Source organism: Pipistrellus hanaki (assembly GCF_964339955.1).
Source record: "Pipistrellus hanaki genome assembly, chromosome: 12".
Classification (NCBI taxonomy): domain Eukaryota; kingdom Metazoa; phylum Chordata; class Mammalia; order Chiroptera; family Vespertilionidae; genus Pipistrellus; species Pipistrellus hanaki.
The window spans coordinates 54,614,887-54,634,059 of NC_140514.1; the positions used below are offsets into that span (position 1 = coordinate 54,614,887).

At 40.5% G+C, this 19,173-nt stretch overlaps 1 protein-coding gene across 2 annotated transcripts in view; it reads left to right on the forward strand.

Annotated features, from left to right (window-relative positions):
- The window catches only part of TMEM131 (transmembrane protein 131), a 161,187-nt gene that overhangs the window by 65,303 nt on the left and 76,711 nt on the right, over positions 1 to 19,173 (forward strand). For both annotated transcript variants that reach the window (XM_084900319.1, XM_084900318.1), the window contains exon 5: positions 11,772 to 11,895. In XM_084900319.1, the coding sequence (XP_084756445.1) occupies positions 11,772 to 11,895 (124 nt within the window). The remainder of the gene's footprint in view (positions 1 to 11,771; positions 11,896 to 19,173) is intronic.

The following is a 19,173-nucleotide window of genomic DNA, read 5'->3' on the forward strand; positions in this document are numbered from 1 at the left end:
TAAATAGCATGTTATTAAACAGTGAATGGATTACCAATGAGATCAAGAAAGAAATAAAAAAAACTTGCTAGAAACAAATGAAAATGATCACACAAAAAAACCAAAATCTATGGGATACAGCGTCCTAAGAGGGAAGCACTACAGGCCTGCCACACACACACACACACACACACACACACACAAACACACACGAAAAAAACAAAAAACTAACACTACACCTTAAAGAATGAGAACAGGAACAATAAGAAAAGCCCAGAGTAAGTAGAAGGAAGGAAACAATAAAAATCAGAGCAGAAATAAATGGCATAGAGATAAAAAAACAAAAAACAAAACAACAACAAAAAATCAGCGAAACCACATATGTAGAATCTGATGAGCAAAATAGATCTGGAGACATAGAAACATGGAACAGACTGTCAAGTCTCATAGGGAAGGACGGAATGGGTGGGTGGATGGATGGGAAGAGATCAACCAAAGAACTTGTATGAGTATATGCATAAACCTATGGACATGAAGTCCTAGGGTCGGGGGTGGGCTAAAAGGGGTCAATGGGGAAAAGAGGAGATTTTTTAAAAATAATAGTATCACCATCCCAGAAGAGCAAACTAGAGCAAATCCCACAGAAAGACAGTGTTCAGCTACAGACTTGCTTCCTCAAACTATATCTCTAGCTCACCTTCTACTTCTGAGTCTCGGATTTTGCACATTGCAAATACACTAGGGGAAGTCTTCACCCATATTTGGTTTCAACCCACTTTAGCAGGTGGATTAAAAGAATATCTTAAATGATATAATTGCTTCAGTAATGCCCTTCTGGTGAGTTAGAAAGATTAGAATAAAAACTGATGAACTCCATTCTAAGGCTATTGTGTGAGCAAAACGAGGGTATATGAGTATATATGAGGGTGGGGCAGAGGAGATCAGTGTATAGTACTAATATTTTTAGTCTAAAATAGCGAGTTTTTACTTTGAAAATCTTAGTAGTAGGCATTCTAGACAGATTATTTCAAAAGTTATACTCAACTCTTTTTTGCTTCATTAGTTTGGTTTTTTGTTTTTTGTGTTGTGTTTTTTTTTTTTTTTTTTGAGGGAGTTTTGCAAATTTCATGGATCCCTTGAAATAAAAAGTTTTTAGGAATTCAGAATACCTTAATTGGAATTAGGAATTCTTGTTCCAAATTATCTGCCCCTCAACAATTTAAATAATGACCCACCCCAAATAGGAGAAACTGAATTCTCATAAATCCTTATTTCAAAACCACCACATGAATATAAACAGAGTTTTCTAAATTTAGAACTTTTGACTGTAGAAAATCAGAGGGGATGTGAATGAAAGAATTTGCCTGGCATTTTTATTTTTAAATTTTTTGTCAGGCATTTTTAAAGTTAAGGTTTGTTTTTATGAAACTTGAACATACTTTAGAATAAACAATGAATTGTTTTGCAGAAAGCAAATGATCACTGAGTAAGAAATTAACTGATTGCTAAAGGAAATCAGAGATGTGTTAGCACATATCCTTTTTTAAAATATGTTTGTTTTTCACTCTCAGAAACATAAAACTTAGTTATTGAAATTTTTTCCTTCATGGACTCCTTTTCTGTTTTTGCCTCAAAAAATCCCTGCTCTTTCTTAAATGGATATTAAGTGGAAAATGAAATATATTAGGATATCTTAGTATAGAATGGCCCATTTTCATATCCCCATGCCAGGTTAGTCACCATCCACCCCACCCTGCATTTTTGTTCATACATTGCCAGTTTGTTTTGGGGGTTTTTGCCCGCCCGCCTCCCCCCACCCCCCTGCAGTTATCCAGCCCTTAAGATAAGTGATCCTGTTCCTTGCTCAGTAGTAAATCCTGATTAATCTACGTCAGCTGTAATAATCCCATTCTTGTTTGTGAACAATTCAGGGATAGATGTGATTCCATTTTACCCGACATAATGAGGTCTGGTCTACTAAAGGATTTCTGGGGAAGAAATTTTTTTTTTCTTTTTTTTTTTCTTTCACTTCTTACTCAGAGATAGATACAATAAAGAAATACCCTTCTTCCTTGCTGAGTATTGTCTACATGTGATTCCTGTGGTGCCACGGCAACTCTGGTAATCAGAAGTGCTAGCTGAGGACAAAGTCAGCGAAGTTCGTCTGACACAGAAGAAAAATGGAAAAAACTTGTGCCCTTGACCATATTGTCAAACTGCTGAATTAATTAATCCAAAACTGCCTAGCTTCAGGTCTTTTTGTTAGGTAGCACTGACTATTCTTGCTTTCTTGATCTATTGTAGAGTACATGGCATTGTTGACCTATTCCTCCCTCTCAACTCTTCTCTCCCTCTACCCTGTGAACCACTCTCTGTGTTTTCCTCCTGTGTCTAAGGCTCTTTTTTCTTAGTTGCTTTCAGGATTCTATTCTTCTGTCTGTCCCTAGCTGGCTGTTCTGTTTCCTTAGCCCTTTTCAACCAGCCCCGCACTTCTTAGTTGGTGATCTCTTTCAAACCTTTGGCCTCTGCCTATGGTTTCCCAATCTGTACTGTCCTCTTCACCCTACCATCACTCACCATGCGTCCTCAACACCTTAACCTCAGTGTGTCCTGCTCTTGCTTCTGTGTCCCCAATCTCTATGAATGGTGCCAACCAGTCAGCAGAGCCTGAATCTTGAGGCTTTCTGGTTCCTTTCCCTCAAACTGCCCCATCCCTTTTCCCACCCAATCCTTAACCACAATCCTGTCGGCTTTTCATGTCTGCTCCTCTCTAACTTTCATTGCCCACTCTTCTCCTCTTATTCATGTCTTTGTCATGTCTTACCTAGACTGTGACCACATGCCTGCCATTTTCCAGTTGATGATGTATATACTACCAACAGAGAAATCTCTGTACTATCAGAATCAGATCATGTCATTTTCTGTACTCCTCCCAAAAAGTTTTTTAATGGTTTTCTAATGTCTTCAGGATAAATACTAAAAGTCTTAACATCAAGTCTGTCCCTTATCTTTCTTATATGCCACCTCACCCTAAACTACACCTGTGGAGAAATACTTAACGTACCATGTTCTGAAATACCTGGTCTTTCTAAGCTCTAGGTATGTTATACATACTTTAGGAGTCTTCCATATAAAAATACTTTTTATGGAAGCTTTTATGTAGTCACAAAAATATAAAGAACAGATGATGAGTGTACTGTTAGCCCAAATTCAGTAATGAACATTTCTGCCATATATTACCTCACTTTTGTTGATTTTGAATTATTTGAAAGTGGCAGATATTATGACATTTTATTCCTGTGTTCTTCAGTAGACACTTGCATATATAAGGACATTCTCCATGACTGCAGTACCATTACTGTATTGTAAGACAATTAACAGTCATAACAGTGCCTTTAATTTCCCTGCTTTGGTCGTGCTGTAGTTGTTTGGTTCTAAGGGATAGAAATCTCACTGAAACTAGTTGAGGCAAAAATGAGCATACTATATTGGAAGGAATGCTGAGGACAGGAATATGTCTAAGGAAGGTCAGAGGTGCAGCTGGGACTGGGGACAACAGGACCCACCTTTTCCCTCAGCTCCAGGGCTACTCTGTGCTGCTTATTCCTGCCCCTCTGCATTGGCTTGTTCTTCCCACTGCCAACAGATCTTTGCTACAGTGATAACAGGTTCACAGACTGCTCTTCAGACCATTCTGTAGCCTCCCTCCAGCAGGGAAGAACCCCTAATGGCCTTCACTGCTGTGGAGGATGGCTGTCCCTTGTGAAGCAGGCCTTCCCCAGCTTCCCCAGAGAGGTGGAGACTGCTTTCTCCCTGTTCCACGGGGTTGTGGTCACTCACAGAACTGGGGTGGATCCCCACCCCAAATTAGCTCCAGATGTCAAGCCTGATGGCATCACATGCTGCACACCAAGAGGGTATGAAAAGTTTAACATAATGAGGTTTTCTGGGGAGAGCTGGGTGTGCTCCCAAGCGGGTCTGGAAAATGGCTTGAGAGAGCAGAGAAAGGGGACTGACTTGGCTGTGGTTGTGGCTAAGGGAGGAGTGTGTGGCGGACTTGCATGGTTTGAACTTTTCACCAGATCCAAGAGGGAAAGTATGCAGGTTTTTCGGTTTGGCTCAGTGGATAGAGCGTCGACCTGCGGACTGAAAGGTCCCAGGTTCGATTCCGGTCAAGCGCATGTACCTTGGTTGTGGGCACATCCCCAGTAGGGGGTGTGCAAGAGGCAGCTGGTCGATGTTTCTCTCTCATCCATGTTTCTAACTCTCTATCCCTCTCTCTTCCTCTCTGTAAAAAATCAATAAAACATTTTTTTTTTTAAAGAAAAGAAAATGTGCAGGTTTTTTTACTGTTTTGCTCAGATGTAGAGCATAAGGTGAAGGGACATTTGGGGCTTGAAACTGTCAATAATCAAGCATTAAACATGGAGTTAGTCTTCATTATTCATGACATCTTCTAGCTTCTGTTAGTGCACTGGTGATCGCCCTGATGGTTTTGATGTCTGTCTCCCTACCAGGCTAGGCTACTGAGAGAAATACATGTTGTTTATCTTTGTACCTCTGGCACATATTTCATATTTAACACTTACATACAATACATTAAATCTAACAATATTGCCTGCTGATTTCTTTTGCTTCAATTAAATTAGTTTTACATTTTCAAGTGTTTTTGCTGGACTACACTAAATATTTGCTATACCTTTTCTTTTTGGTCCAACAATGTGCTGATTTAATGCCATGCTGTACATATTTCATTGGTTTGATATATATATATATATATATATATATATATAGCAGTAATTTTAGAACTTTGGAAGTATCCTTAAGAGAACAATATTTTTTCCAAAAATGTTGTGCAGTTGTCATTGCCCACTACCATAACTGATTCACTGAAGTTTTGTCTTAAGTATTCAGTGAACCTTTTCACACTGCTTGTAATTTTTGCTAAAACCAGAGTCACTCTTTTTAAAAAAAAAAAAAAAAAAAAAAAAAAAAGGATAGTTCATCAATTTTTAGAAAGAAGAGAGAGAAACAACAATGTGAGAGCATAGCATCAGTCCCCTGCCTGGGGGATTGTACCCACAAACGGGGCATGTGCCCTAATGGAATCAAACTGAACCACACTGGCCAGGGCCAGAAGTCACTCTTAATTTAAGATGCCCTTTGCAGTATCTGGAAGAACTTTAAGTGAGATCGAATTTAACACTCCAGGTTGCATCTAGTTGCCATACTGAGCCTCCAAAAGTGTTTGAGGCTCTTTAGCCAGGAAGCTGCTCTACTTCCCTGGCCACTTCTAGACCCCCCTGTATTGGCTTCTCTTGCTACCTGAACGCCTCTACTGCCCTCTACAATTTCTTTCTTAGTGAATTAAACTAATTTTTATAAAAAATGATTGACTTTGCCCTAACCAGTTTTTCTCAGTAGATAGAATGTAGGCCTGCAGACTGAAAGGTCCCAGGTTCGATTCCGGTCAGGGGCATGTACCTTGGTTTCGGGCACATCCCCATTAGGAGGTGTGCAGGAGGCAGCTGATCGATGTTTCTCTCTCATCAGTGTTTCTAACTCTATCCCTCTCCCTTCCTTTCTTAAAAAAATCAATAAAGTGTATTTTTAAAATAAAAACAAACAAACAAACAAACAAACCTGGGGGTGGGAGAGAGTGACTGACTTTGTCTTCATCCATTTTTGTTTAAATTTTTTCTTTAGTTCTTGTTCCCCTTGTCCTCTGCCTTCATTTTCTTTCTCTCCAGCCTCTCCTCCTTTCTTTAACAATTGGCTGGAATAATCTGGGCATCACTACCTCTTACCTTCCTCCCCCAGTTATTTACGCCAGTGTTGTTAAATATTTTCTTTTTTCCATAGCTCTTTCTTTCAAACATTTATTGCAGACTGTAAAAGATGTTTTGGGTGGAAACTTGGTTTACTGAGTTCTTTTGAGATTTTCTGCTCTTAATCACAATTAAGAGCAGAAGATCTTGATTTCAAATCTAAATCTTAAAATGGAGACTTACGGAGATTGAATAGACTTGCTAAAAGGAAGATCTTTATTTTCAAGCTAAATTCCATTTGCGAAAGGCATTTCTCCCTTATCACTTTTTGGTATTCCAAGAAAATCAAGTACTAGGCCCTCTTTTCTAAAGGCATGTTTGATGCCTTTAGCTTTTTAATTTCTAACTTTTCCACAGCACCCTAGCTAAACCCTCAATTTACAATGTGTTTGAGAAGATGGTTGAGTGTGTGGTAGTTGAGTGGTACAAGTAGTACATACTGATTTGGTGCAATTTCCTGCCAAAAGTTGTGTTATTAAGAGTGCTGTGTCACTGTCATTCATAAGATTTGTCTCAAGGCAGTTGCTCAGCCATATTTTCAGCTGTTTCCTGGCATTGCATGTCCTCTTTCTGGGGCATAGGAAACTGCCATTGACCACAGAATTGCAACTTGCTTTCCAAAGCTAGTTTCTAATTCATAGCTGCTGCTTCCTAATTCTTTGGAGCCTCAGACTCTTCTAAAATATGAATAGTTAGTAGCTAGCTCTGCATTCAGAAAACAGCTGCATATTTGCTTCAGCTTGGTTTATCTAAATAATTCACACTATCCCCTTTGGCCCAGCTTCTGTCTTTGAAGCAGCTCATAATGGAAACAGCGCCAGTAGACACTTGAAAAACTTTGTTTTATTTTTAAATCTACCTGTCTAGCCAGTCATGCATGCTGCTTATGACAGGCAGAATTCTAAGATGGTCTGCATCTTCTCCCAGTTGTATTCAATCAAGCACTAATCTCCATGTTGCTGTAATTGATTTGATAATATAATTAAGGTCCAAAGTCACTTAATCTTTAAGATAGGGAGGTGATCTGGGGTCTGTCCTGATAACCTGAGTCCTGTTACATCTGGCTGTGGCAGTCAGAGGCAGAAATGTTAGAAACTTGAAGCATGAGCGGTGTTTGATGCAAGGGACTTGCTTTGTGCTGGTTTTAGAAATGGAGGGGCCGTAGGGCAAGAGACTGAGAGCATCCTAAATCCTGTCAGTGACCTGCATGAGCTTAGAAGAGGACTTTGAGCTTTGATGAGTGAAGGCCTGAGCAGATAAACAAGGCAAGCTCTTTTATGCATGCTGGACTTTTGACTTACAGAATTGTAAGATAAGAAATGGATATCACTTTAAGCTTCTAAGTTGGTGGTAATTTGTTACATAGCAGAGAGCTAATGCACTGCTTAATTATAGTGCATGTATTAATTGGCACTTGACCAAAGTTTTCCATGGTTTAATGTGACCTTTCTCTCTCTTCAGTCTCCCACTTATTGTCGATTCTGCTCATATCACCAAGGGAACTGAGACAAAAGAGTGGCAGGAAAAGCTGTTCATAGGCCATCTATAAGGAGGTCTGATCAAGGCGTGCTCCTTCTGCTTCCAAGGCTGTGAACTGCCCAGCACTGCAGGGCGCCTGCTGACACTCCTCCTGGGACCTTCCCTCTGTTCTTGTTACTCCAACTTCTTTGAACAACATACTAGGTGTACTGGTTAATAATGCGGATTTTATAATCAAAGAAAACATGATAATTTCAAGAGAAACATCAAAAGTGCTTTATTCAAAGTAATGTCCATCACTAGCTACACATTTTTCCCATCTTTAGGTAATTTGTGGATACCTTCCCAATAGAACTTTTCTTGTTTTGAGGCAAACCATTCAGAGACCCAATTTTCCACTTTTTCGTACGTTTTGAAGTGCTGCTCAGAAAGTGTGTGTGCCATTAATCAGAACAAGTGCTAATCTGAAGGAGCAAGGTCTGGTGAATAGACGGGTGGGTTAATACTTCCTAGCAAGACCTTTTAACATGTCTTTTAACTGGTTTTGAAGTGTGTGATTGTATATTATCATGAAGCTAAATTATTTTGCATGTCTTCTGGCACATTCTGGTCATTTCACAATCAAAGCTGGTTCAAATTGATTGTTGTCGGATATCGATCAGTATTAACAGTTGCACTGGTTTTAGAAGCTCATAATACACCACACACCTTCCTGATCCCACCAAATGCAGAGCATTGTCTTCTTCCCACAGCGATTTGGCCTTGCAGTCGATGTTGATGGTTGGCCTGGATGAACCCATGATTTTGTGCATTTGGGATTCTCAAAATAAATCCACTTTTCATCGCCAATCACAATTCAATGCAAGAAAGACTTTCTTTCGTGCCGCTGAAGCAACATTTTACTGATGACTTTTTGGTTTTCCATTTGTCTTTCATTCAGCTGATGTGGCACCCATTTTCCTTTCTTTAAAATCTTTCCCATTGCTTGTAAATGACTGAAAATTGTTTGCTGAGCAACGTTTAATCTTTCTGCAAGTTGTTTTTGAGTTTGACATGCATCTTCATTAAATAATGCTTATAATTGTTGTTCTTCAAACTTTTTCGGTTATCCTGGACGTTCTTTGTCTATCACATCAAAATCATCACTTTTAAAGTGTTTAAACCAGCGTTCACAAGTATCTTAAGATGGAGCATGTTCACCATAAGCTTCCCAAAGTATCTGAAAACTTTTTCTTCAAAATAATGAATTAAAACTTCCCAAAGATGCTCTTTTTTTGGCACGAAATTTGACATTTTTAAGGGTAAAAATATCTATGATGTTAACACCTTCAGCAAATTTGACATATGAAAATTTTGAAGCTTGTCAATACAACAAAATAGCATACAAATCAATTCACACATATATCAACATATGTGTAACTCCATCTGTTGAAAAAAATCCACATTATTAACCACTACACCTAGTAAGTAGATGACCCTTCTCATCTGAGTGAGGGTTAATTTTTGTAGGGTGGGGCCCAGGGCCTTTCCTTTGGTCACTGTTAGAAAGGACAGGGCAGCCTCAATGGCTTTGCAAATCAAGGATCTGAGACTCCTAGAGCCTCCAGAATTGTTTCCTAACCCCACAGTTTTCATCTGTCTTCTTGAAGGATTGTCCATCTTATACCTGTTTTCTGTGTCTTAACTAAGGTTGATTGCATAGAGATCACAGGAGGAAAAACATTAAGTTCGAATTCTTAGGGAAATGAATGACTAGTTGTCAGTTAGCCTACAGGACATTTGAGTTGTAAAAGAGCAAATTTGTTGAAGAAAGCACATAATCAGTAACTTTTAGGATGTAGGGAGGACATTTTAATTTTTGTATACTGTTAGTCTACTTGTATGTCTGTATAAAGCTTAAGGAGGGGGAACCTATCTTCCATACTGTCTTTATACAGCTTCTTTCTGCAGCATCATGGCCATGATTTGAGGTCCCAACTGGATCTACTTCCTTAATTGTGTGATGATCCTGGGATTGATGAGTCTGTTGGGTGAGGGATCCAGCTCCTGAGAAAGTCTGCACCCAAAGCAGGAGGGATTTCACACATTGGGGGCTCCTGATTTGAGGAGCTCATAAACTTCCCTCTGGATACCCTCTATCCCTCAGGACCCAAACCCTGGTTCCACTTTTGGGCTTTTTCCTTAAGGGCTGAATGATATTGGCCCTTATGTTGGCTGGGGCTATAGGCCATAGGATGCTGTTGGACAAACTGGCAGGCACTTGAAAATCTTTGTTTTATTTTTAAATCTGTCTATGCAAGTAGTCATAACTGCTGCTTATGACAGGCCAAATTCCTGGCCTGTGAGATGCACATACATCTTCTCCCAGTTTTATTCAATCAAGTACTAATTACATATTGCTTCTGTGGGTAGAGCAGAGAATGTCTTCTGTGGGATCCCACCTTGCACGGGCAATCTGGGCACAGCCTTTCAGTGACTGCAAATGCAGCCAACTCATCTGCTCCCACTTTTGTAAGAGGTGGTGGCATCTGCAGTGATAAGTTCTCAGAAGACCGATAGGGCTTGGTTTGGGCCTTAAAAGCACTAGAAAACATTTAACCTTAACAACAGCAAAACTTTATGTCTGCATTGCAAATTCTCAAACTGATGGCAAAATAAACTTTAAAAATGCATTAGATGTTTATAAAAGACAGTGATAAGTTCTTATTTACATAGTTTGTGGACCTTATGCCTATGAGCCTGACTTTTGGGGGTAATAGGGAAAGAAAATATTGTTATTCTATTCTAGAAGAGAAAAACGTTTAAAATAATCCAAGACAGTCTCCATGATCCTGGGATTGATGAGTCTGTTGAAGCCGTAAATGAAAATGAGTAAAGTGTGGTGAACTAGATTTGATGTTTACATGATATTGACACTTCATAAAGCCTTTCAATCAACAATTCTTTCAGCTTTTTAAAAAAATTTGGGTTTGCTTTATTATTTTTGTTCATATTCTTCAAATAATTCTACATTTCAGTTTTCAAATATTAACACTTCTAGTTATGGCCTACATATCTCCATTTTCCTTAAAATATTTTAACAATATAAAGAATATTCTAAGTTGTCATCTGTTCTTCTGACTCATTAATAGCTTCCTACATACCTGTCTGTTGCCTTTATATGTTATTTTTTATACGTACTAAGATTTTCTTTTGATTTCTTGCTTTTTCCTAATATCTTGCCATTTCTCAAGTATATTACATTATGCTTATTTTTAATTCTTGGTTCAATTTTTCTAGCTTCTGGTCTGTATTATTCAGCCTTCATTAGATGATGCTGTGACCACAACCAAACCCAAAATCTCCCTGAGATTTAGACTGAAAGAGCACTCCTCTCTGGGAAACGCCGCTTTCTTGGCAGAGGAAAAAGAAGCAAGAAGGCTCTTAAAACTTAATGATGGACGTCACTTTTTCTCACATTACATTGGCCAAAGCAAGCCATATGGCCAAGCCTAATGTTACTGAGATGGAAAAGTGTAATCTCTCACAGGTTCAGAAGCAAATCGGTAACATTGCAGCCTATGATGACATAGTATGTTTTTTAATGCATAGTTTTCCTGACAAATCCTGTTATTTTTTTGGTGTGAATTTAGAAGCTCCTATCTTGTATATTGAAGAAGGAGAGAAGGCCAGGCCTTGGTCTTTGCTACTTGTGAATGTAAGAAGGAAGATGATCCCTAAGGTAGAGCCCCAATTCCACACACAGACCAGAGTGTGTTATATTTATCCCTTGAGAGGAGACAGTGTGTTAGAATATAAGCTAGAGCCAGATATGACTTTGGACAAGTTAATTAAATTTCATGTGCGTCAGTATCCCCATCTATAAAGTGAGGGGGATAATAGCACCTCCTAAACTGAAGAGCATGTATCAGTGGCATTGGGGAAGAGGAGGACGCAATTCAAATTAGTAGGAAGGCAGAGTGAGTGGTTTTACAGAAAGAGATAAAAGGATCTGACTATTTGTTTCCAGCCTGCTTCCTTACAACACTGCAAGCTTCATCCAGGTGGAGACTTGCTTCATTATTTCCCAGCACCTGGCTCAGTATGTGACATATAATTGTCATTCGAATATTTGTTGAGTGGCTAAATGCATTTTTATCTGTAACTTTAAATATAAATTAATTTAATAAATTGTTTTAAACACTTATAAATATATTTCCCTAATAACTTTAATGTTTGGTTTTTTTCTTTTTTATTAAATTTATTGGGGTGACATTGGTTAATAAAATTATATAGGCTTCAGGTGAACATTCTATAATGCATCATCTGTATATTGTATTGTGTGTTCATCAACCCAAGTCAAGTCTCCTTCTATCACCATTTACCCCCCCCTTATGCTCTCTTTAATGTTTGATTTTTTTTTTAACAACTAGAAATTAACCCAACAGCTAGAAATGATCTTTGAAGCATTTGTGACAGTAATTTTTTTTATTTATTTTTTTACAGGCCAGTTGGAATGCCAAAAATGGAAAAAGTTTACTTACATAATCCTAGTTCTGAAGAAACTATTACTTTAATATCAATATCTGCTACAACATCACATTTTCACGCATCATTTTTTCAAAATAGGGTAAGTCTTATTTATAGCAGATTTTTGTTGAGTTTGAAATGTTTAGAATTTTTAAGCATATGTCTTTAATTTTTTTGGAGCGGGGGGCGGGGGGGGGAGGGGATAGAGAGAGAGAGAGACGAGAAGAGAAACATTAATTGGTTGCTTTTTCATACACACCCTGACTGGGAATTGAACCTTCAACATAGGCATATGCCCTGACTGGGAATTGAACCAGCAATCTTTTGGTGCACAGGATGACACTCAACCACCTGAATCACACCAGCCAGGGCTATGCATATTTTCTTTATTCATTTATCTATCAGTGGACACCTAGGTTGCTTCACTATTGCAAATTGGAGGCCAAGTGCATGAATTCATGCATGAGTTGGAGTCCTTCAGCCTGGCCAGCGGCCAGTCCTGATTGTGCCCAGCCAATTAGGTTGGGAGGTTGGCCAGCCAGGGGGAGGGACTGTGGGAGGTTGGCTTGTGGATTTCACTGACCATCAGGGAGCAACTCCTACGTTGAGCATCTGCCCCCTGGTGGTCAGTGTGCATCATAGCAACTGGTTGACTGGTCATTCAGTCGACCGGTTTTAACGGCCACTTAGGCTTTTATATATATAGATAATGCTGCAAGGAACATAGATATCTTTTTTTTTTTTAATTGATTTTTTACAGAGAGGAAGAGAGAGGTGTAGAGAGTTAGAAATATCAACAAGAGAGAATCATCGATCATCTGCCTCTTGCACACCCCCTACTGGGTATGTGCCCACAACCAAGGTACATGCCCCTGACCAGAATCGAACCTGGGACCTTTCAGCCCACAGGCCGATGCTCTATCCACTGAGCCAAACTGGTTTCGGCATAGATAGCTTTTTAAATTAATGTTTTCATTTTCTTCTGAAAAACACCTAGAAGTGGGATTGCTCGGTCATAGAGTTATTTCGTTTTTATTATTTAAATATTTTTATTGATTTCAGACAGGAAGGAAGAGAGAATCATCTGTCAGCTGCCTCCTGCATGTCCCCCACATAGGATCAACCCCACAACCTAGGCATGTGCTCTGATCGGGAATTGAATCATGACTTTCTGGTTCACAGGTCGACAATGCTCAACCACCGAGCCACACTGGCCTTGCCATAATTTTATTTTTAATATTTTGGTCAATCTTCCTACTGTTTTTCATAGTGACTGCACTCAGTTTGAAATCCTACCAACAATGCAGGATGGTTCTCTTTCCTCCACATCTTTGCCTACACTGTTGTTTGTTGATTAATTAGTGATTGCCATTCTGATAGGTGCAAGGTAATATTTCATTATGGTTTTGATTTGCATCTCCTTAATGATTAGTGATGTGGAACATCTTTTTATGTGTCTGTTGGCCATCTGCATGTCTTCTTTGGAGAAATGTTTATTCATGTCCTCTGTCCATTTTTTTAATTGGATATTTTGGAGTTTTTGGTGTGTTTTTTAATGTTGAGTTGTATGAGTTCTTTATATATTTTGGATATTAACCTCTTACAGATATATTATTTGCAAATATCTTTTTCCATTCAGTAGGTTGCCCTTTCGTTTTGTTAATCGTTTCCTTCACATTGCAAAAGCCTTTTAGTTTGATGTTACCCAGTTTGTTTATTTTTACCTTTGTTGTTTTTACCCTAGGAGGCATACAAAAAAGAAACCATAATGCTAAGACTGCCCTGGCTGGGTGGCTCAGTTAGTTGGAATGTCATCCTGTGCATCAAAAGGTTGCAGGTTTGATTCCCAGTCAGAGCACAAACCTACATTGCAGGTTCAATTCCTGGTCCAGGGTGTGTGGGGAAGGCAGCCTATCCAGGTTTCTCTCTCCCTCTCCCTTACAATCTTCCTCTCCTTCTCCTCCTCCCTCTCCTCCCCACTCCTCTCTCTAAAACCAATAAAAGTATATTCTTGGGCAAGTATGAAGAATATATTTATACTAGAGGCCCAGTGCACAAAATTCATGGTAAGCTACAGTTTGTGACATATACGTTACAACTTGTCCATAGAGATGCACATATGGATGATTGAAATCACCCAGCTGTCAGGCATTCAAACATGTTGGGTTAAAGGCAAAATAATGAAGTGCAAATAGAAACAGTCTTAAAATAGTTCACAACTGCCTGCAGATTTATTTTTAACTTGTTAACGGTCTTTGCTAATTCAAGCAGTGCTTTGTTTCTTAACTTATCCAAGCTTCAGCCTCATTAAAGGTGAGGGTTTTTACTTTTATCATGGTGCTATTGCAGTATGGAGAATAGAACAATAGTTCCAAACACAGATTCTTACCGGGTCATATAGGCAGTATAAATAAGTGGGAATGTAAGCCCATGAGCAGTTCTTCAAATTTTCCAAAAAGTCAGAAATAGTCATTTTTATATGATATTCTAATTTTTACATATTGACAGTGAATTCAACTTTAGAAAGAGGTAGTGTGGACCAAACCAAACAAGCCAAGCATCATCCATGTGATATTTTTATATGAACTAGGCTCTCGCAGGGATTGGCTTCTATCTTATGCATATTATTTTAAAAAAATAGTTTTTCTGAAAATTCTTCAAAAGACAGAGTAAATGTGTAGTCAGAGAACAAGTTAAAAACTAACATGTTTTCCATTCTTGAGATGAAATTTAACAAATAAAATTAATCTGTACCTATAATTGAGGTTTAATTTCAAAGGATATAGCTAAAATCTATGCTGTCTTTTTTTTTTCTTATATTGCTCTCCATCTTTTTTTGTCAGTAAGGTCTTGATCTCATAAGCTCAAGAAGTAGAGATGGACCGAACTCTTGTGGAAAGAAAACATCTTATTTTCTCTCTACTTTAATTTTATGCTTATGATAAGAGCCGTTAGAGGATAATGAAGCAAGTTTCTCATGTTCAGAAGAGCAAACCCTTTTTGTATATTTATTCTAACTCTGATTGCCTGTATTACCTTCAGAGTTCCTGGCCAGATTATATTTCTTTGAAACATATTCTGTAATTCAGTGAAGTTCTGATTATTAACCAATATCATCTCTACATTAACCAACCAATAGCAAATACAGAAAAGAATAATTATTGTTTAAAAGACTGAGCGTGCCAAAATCGGTTGGGCTCAGTGGATAGAGCGTCGCCCTGCGGACTGAAGGGTCCCGGGTTCGATTCCGGTCAAGGGCATGTACCTTGGTTGTGGGCATATCCCCAGTAGAGGGTATGCAAGAGGCAACTGACCGATGATTCTCTCTCATTGATGTTTCTAACTGTATCCCTCTCTCTTCCTCTCTGTAAAAAAATCAATAAAATAAAAAAAATTAAAAAAAAAGGCTGAGTGTATTTTAACACACACAAATAATCCCTCTTAGTAAAGTTTTGATTTTTAAGACAGTTTATTTTTCTATATATGTAATTTCTGTTATCTATTGTTTATAATTATCTGTTAATTAACTCTTAATTGTCTTATTAACTATAATTTAAAATTATATATTAAGACTGAATTGTAGGCCTATTTATCATTATGGCTGTATTGTATATTGGTCATAATGCAATACATGTTTTGCATCAAAGAATACATGTGTGTTTTTTTACACTCAGTAAAAGTCAAATTTTAAGAATTCTAAAATGGAATGCCTTACACAAATGGGTAAACAAAACAAAAAATGTTTTCCTGTATTATTTAGAAGCTTCTGTTTGTTTAAATTTTCAGATACACTGAAGATTAAGATAAACTTCATTTCAAACTGTGACTAAAATTAAAGTGTTTTAGTACTAGAGGCCTGGTGCACAAATTTGTGCAGGGGTGGAGTCCCTCAACCTCACTGGTGATTGGGGCCGGCCAGTGACGGGGGGAGGGGGCGGGTAGGGTGGGTGGAGAAACAGCAGATACTGTATTGGCTGGCCAGGGGGAGAGACTGCAGGAGATTGACTGTTGGAGCGCAATAACCACCAGGGGGCAGCTCCTATGTTGAGCTTCTGCCCCCTGGTGGTCAGTGCACGTCATAGCAATTGGTCGACCGGTTGTAATGGTTGCTTAGACTTTTATTTATAGAGATGCTTAACATAATAAACTAGAGGCCCAGTGCATGAGTCTGTGCACCAGTGGGTTCCAGGCTGGCGGGGGGAGAGTTGCAGGAGGTTGACCAGCCAGCCCCTCCCCTGATCAGGGTTGGGGGGGGCCAATCGGGGCTAGGAGAGGCTGCGGGCAGTTGGCCCTACCCTCGATCAGGAGAGGGGAGCAGCTGGGTGGAGGGGTTGTGAGATGTTGGGGGAGGCGATCAGGGTACTGATTGGGCCAGTTGGCCATTGCAGTGCATGTCATAGAGGCTAGTCATTCTGGCATACCAGTTGCTTGGCTTTTATATATACATGCTAGAAGCCCAGTGCACGAAATCACGTGGCCCTGCCCACCCACACGGCCTCACTGTGCTCGCAGCCCCGCCCACCCGTGCTGGTCTTTGGCCATTGGTGCTACAGGCATTTTATAATATTTTATATAATATAGATATATAAACATTTATATATCTACACTACCGTATTTTCCAGCGTATAAGACGACCCCCTAATTTTACAGTTAAAACATAGGTTTAGGCCTATATTTGCTGTATAAGACTACCCTCCACTTCCGAGGCAACACCAGTTCTTTTTTTAATAGACCGCCTCTCTGACTCTGGCCAATCTGAGCAGGCTTTTTACTAGAACACAGTGTCGTCTTATATGCCGGAAAATACGGAAATAAAAGAGAAACATGCAAATTGACAGTACCTCTGCTACACCCAAAAGCCACACCCACCAGCCAATCAGGAGCAAGTATGCAAATTAACCCAACCAAGATGGCTGTGGCCACAGAGTGAGCAGGAGGCTTAGGTTTCCCCAGCAATGGAGGAAGCCAAGCTTCCCACCCACTCTGGTCGGACCTGGCTTTCCCTCAAGGATACAAAGTTTCAATTTTAAAAGATAAATAAATCCCAACAAAAATGGTGGCAGCCACGGAGCTGGAGAGAGGAGAAGGCTTGAGTTGCCCCCAGCGATGAAGGAAGCCAAGCTTCCCCCAGTCCTGTCCTGCCCTGGCCTCCACTCAAGGCTACAAAGTTTCAATTATAGAAGATAAATAAATCCCAGATACCAGGGCCTCCTCTTGGGTCGCTGGGGAGCATGGCTGGCCTGCAAATCACCACAGGCCCTCGCCCAGGCCACCCCATATCCCAAGATAACTCCCCTCATTATTCAAGGCACCCTTCAGGGCAAAGCACCCACCCGTGCATCAGGCCTCTATCTTACCTAATAAAAGAGTAATGTGCAAATTGACTGTCACTCCAACACAAGATGGCTGCACCCATATGGACACAAGATGGCCAGCAGGGGAGGGCAGTTGGGGGTGACCAGGCCTGCAGGGGAGGGCAGTTAGGGACAATCAGGCTGGCAGGCAGAAGTAGTTAGACATCAATGAGGCTGGCATGGGAGTGCTTACGGGGTGATCAGGCTGGCAGGCAGAAGCAGTTAGGGGTAATCAGGAAGACAGGCAGGCAAGTAGTTGGGAACCAGCAGTCCTGGATTGTGAGAGGGATGTCCGATTGCTCGTTTAGGCCTGATCCTACAGGCAGTTGGACATCCCCCGAGGGGTCTCAGATTGGAGAGAGTGCAGGCTGGGCGAAGGGACATACCCCTCGTGCAAGAATTTCGTGCACCAGGCCTCTAGTATATATAAAAACTCTCTTCTCATGGGTTGAAGGTCACTAATGAATGTTTATGATTATTTTTAACTAAAGGCCTGGTGTGCAAAATTAGTGCACGTGGTGGGGTTCCTTAGTCCAGCTTGCGCCCTTTCGCAACCCAGGACCCCTTGGGGGATGTCTGACTGCTAGTTTAGGCCTGATTTCTGCAGTCGGACATCCAACAGTCAAACATTCCTCTTGTAATCCTGGATCCCTCTCACAACCCAGGACTTCTTGTCCCTAACTGCTTGCCTGTCTGCCTGCTGAGTACGCATCATCTCGACCAGTCGTTCCACCATAAACGTTTATTTAGGCTTTTATATATATATTGAATTGATCTAGAGGCCCGTTGCAGGAAGGTTCCTGCAAGAACAGGGTTTCCAGCAGGCTTCCCTCCCCTCCTGCCGCCACCACCCCTCCCGCCCTGTGTTTTCCCTTCCCACCCGCACCACTGCCCCTTACCCCACGCTTTCCCTCCCACCACTGCCGCCCCGCACTTCCCCCACACCCTCCCATTGGTTTCCCTTCCTCCGCTGCTGCCCCGTGCTTTCCCTTCAGCCACCACCCCGAAATCCCTCCTACGCTTTCCCTCCCGCAGCCACCGCCACACCTGCGCTTTCCCTCCCGCAGCCACCACTGCCTTGCTTTCTGCTTTCCCTCCCTCTTCCTTCTATGCTGTCTTTAGTCTTCATTCCCTGTCTTTGTATGCAAATTAACCGCCATCTTTATTGGGTTACTTTGCATACTTGCTCTGATTGGCTGGTGGGCGTAGCAGAGTGATGGTTAATTTGCATGTTTCTCTTTTATTAGTGTAGATAGAATTGATCTAGAAGCCTAGATATTATTTATTTTATTTCATATTAAACTCTGACATCAATGCATGTTATTGGGAATTGACAAAATGTCATATAAGCAGTAGTATGGAGTACTATAGAGATAATAAAAAGAATGAATTAGAACTGCTCTATTACTATGGAATAAATAGAGGCCTGGTACATGGATCCTTGCACTGTTGGGATCCCTTAGCCTGGCCTGCGGGGATCAGGCTGAAACTGGACATCTGACATCCCCAAGGGGTTCTGAATTGCAAGAGGGTGCAGGCCGGGCTGAGGGAACCCACTGGTGAACAAATCCATGCACCAAGCCTCTAGTATGCATGTAAGATCTTTGGTTAATCTCTTCCTGCCCTCCATGCTATCCCTTTCCCTCTGAGATTCATCAGTCTGTTCCATGTTTCCATGCCTATATGTTGAGCATCTGTCCCCTTATGGTCAGTGTGTCATAGCTACCAGTTGAACAGTTGAACGATCACTTAGGCTAGATAGATAGTAAGTAGGTAGGTAGGTAGGTAGGTAGGTAGGTAGGTACTTAGGCTAGATAGATAGTAGGTAGGTAGGTGGGTGGGTGGGTGGGTGGGTGGGTGGATGGATGGATGGATGGATGTGCTATGGCAGTGGTCGGCAAACTCATTAGTCAACAGAGCCAAATATCAACAGTACAACCATTGAAATTTCTTTTGAGAGCCGAAAACCGACTTCTGCGCATGGGCCACAAAGTTTCAATTGCACTGTACATGCGTGCCCACAC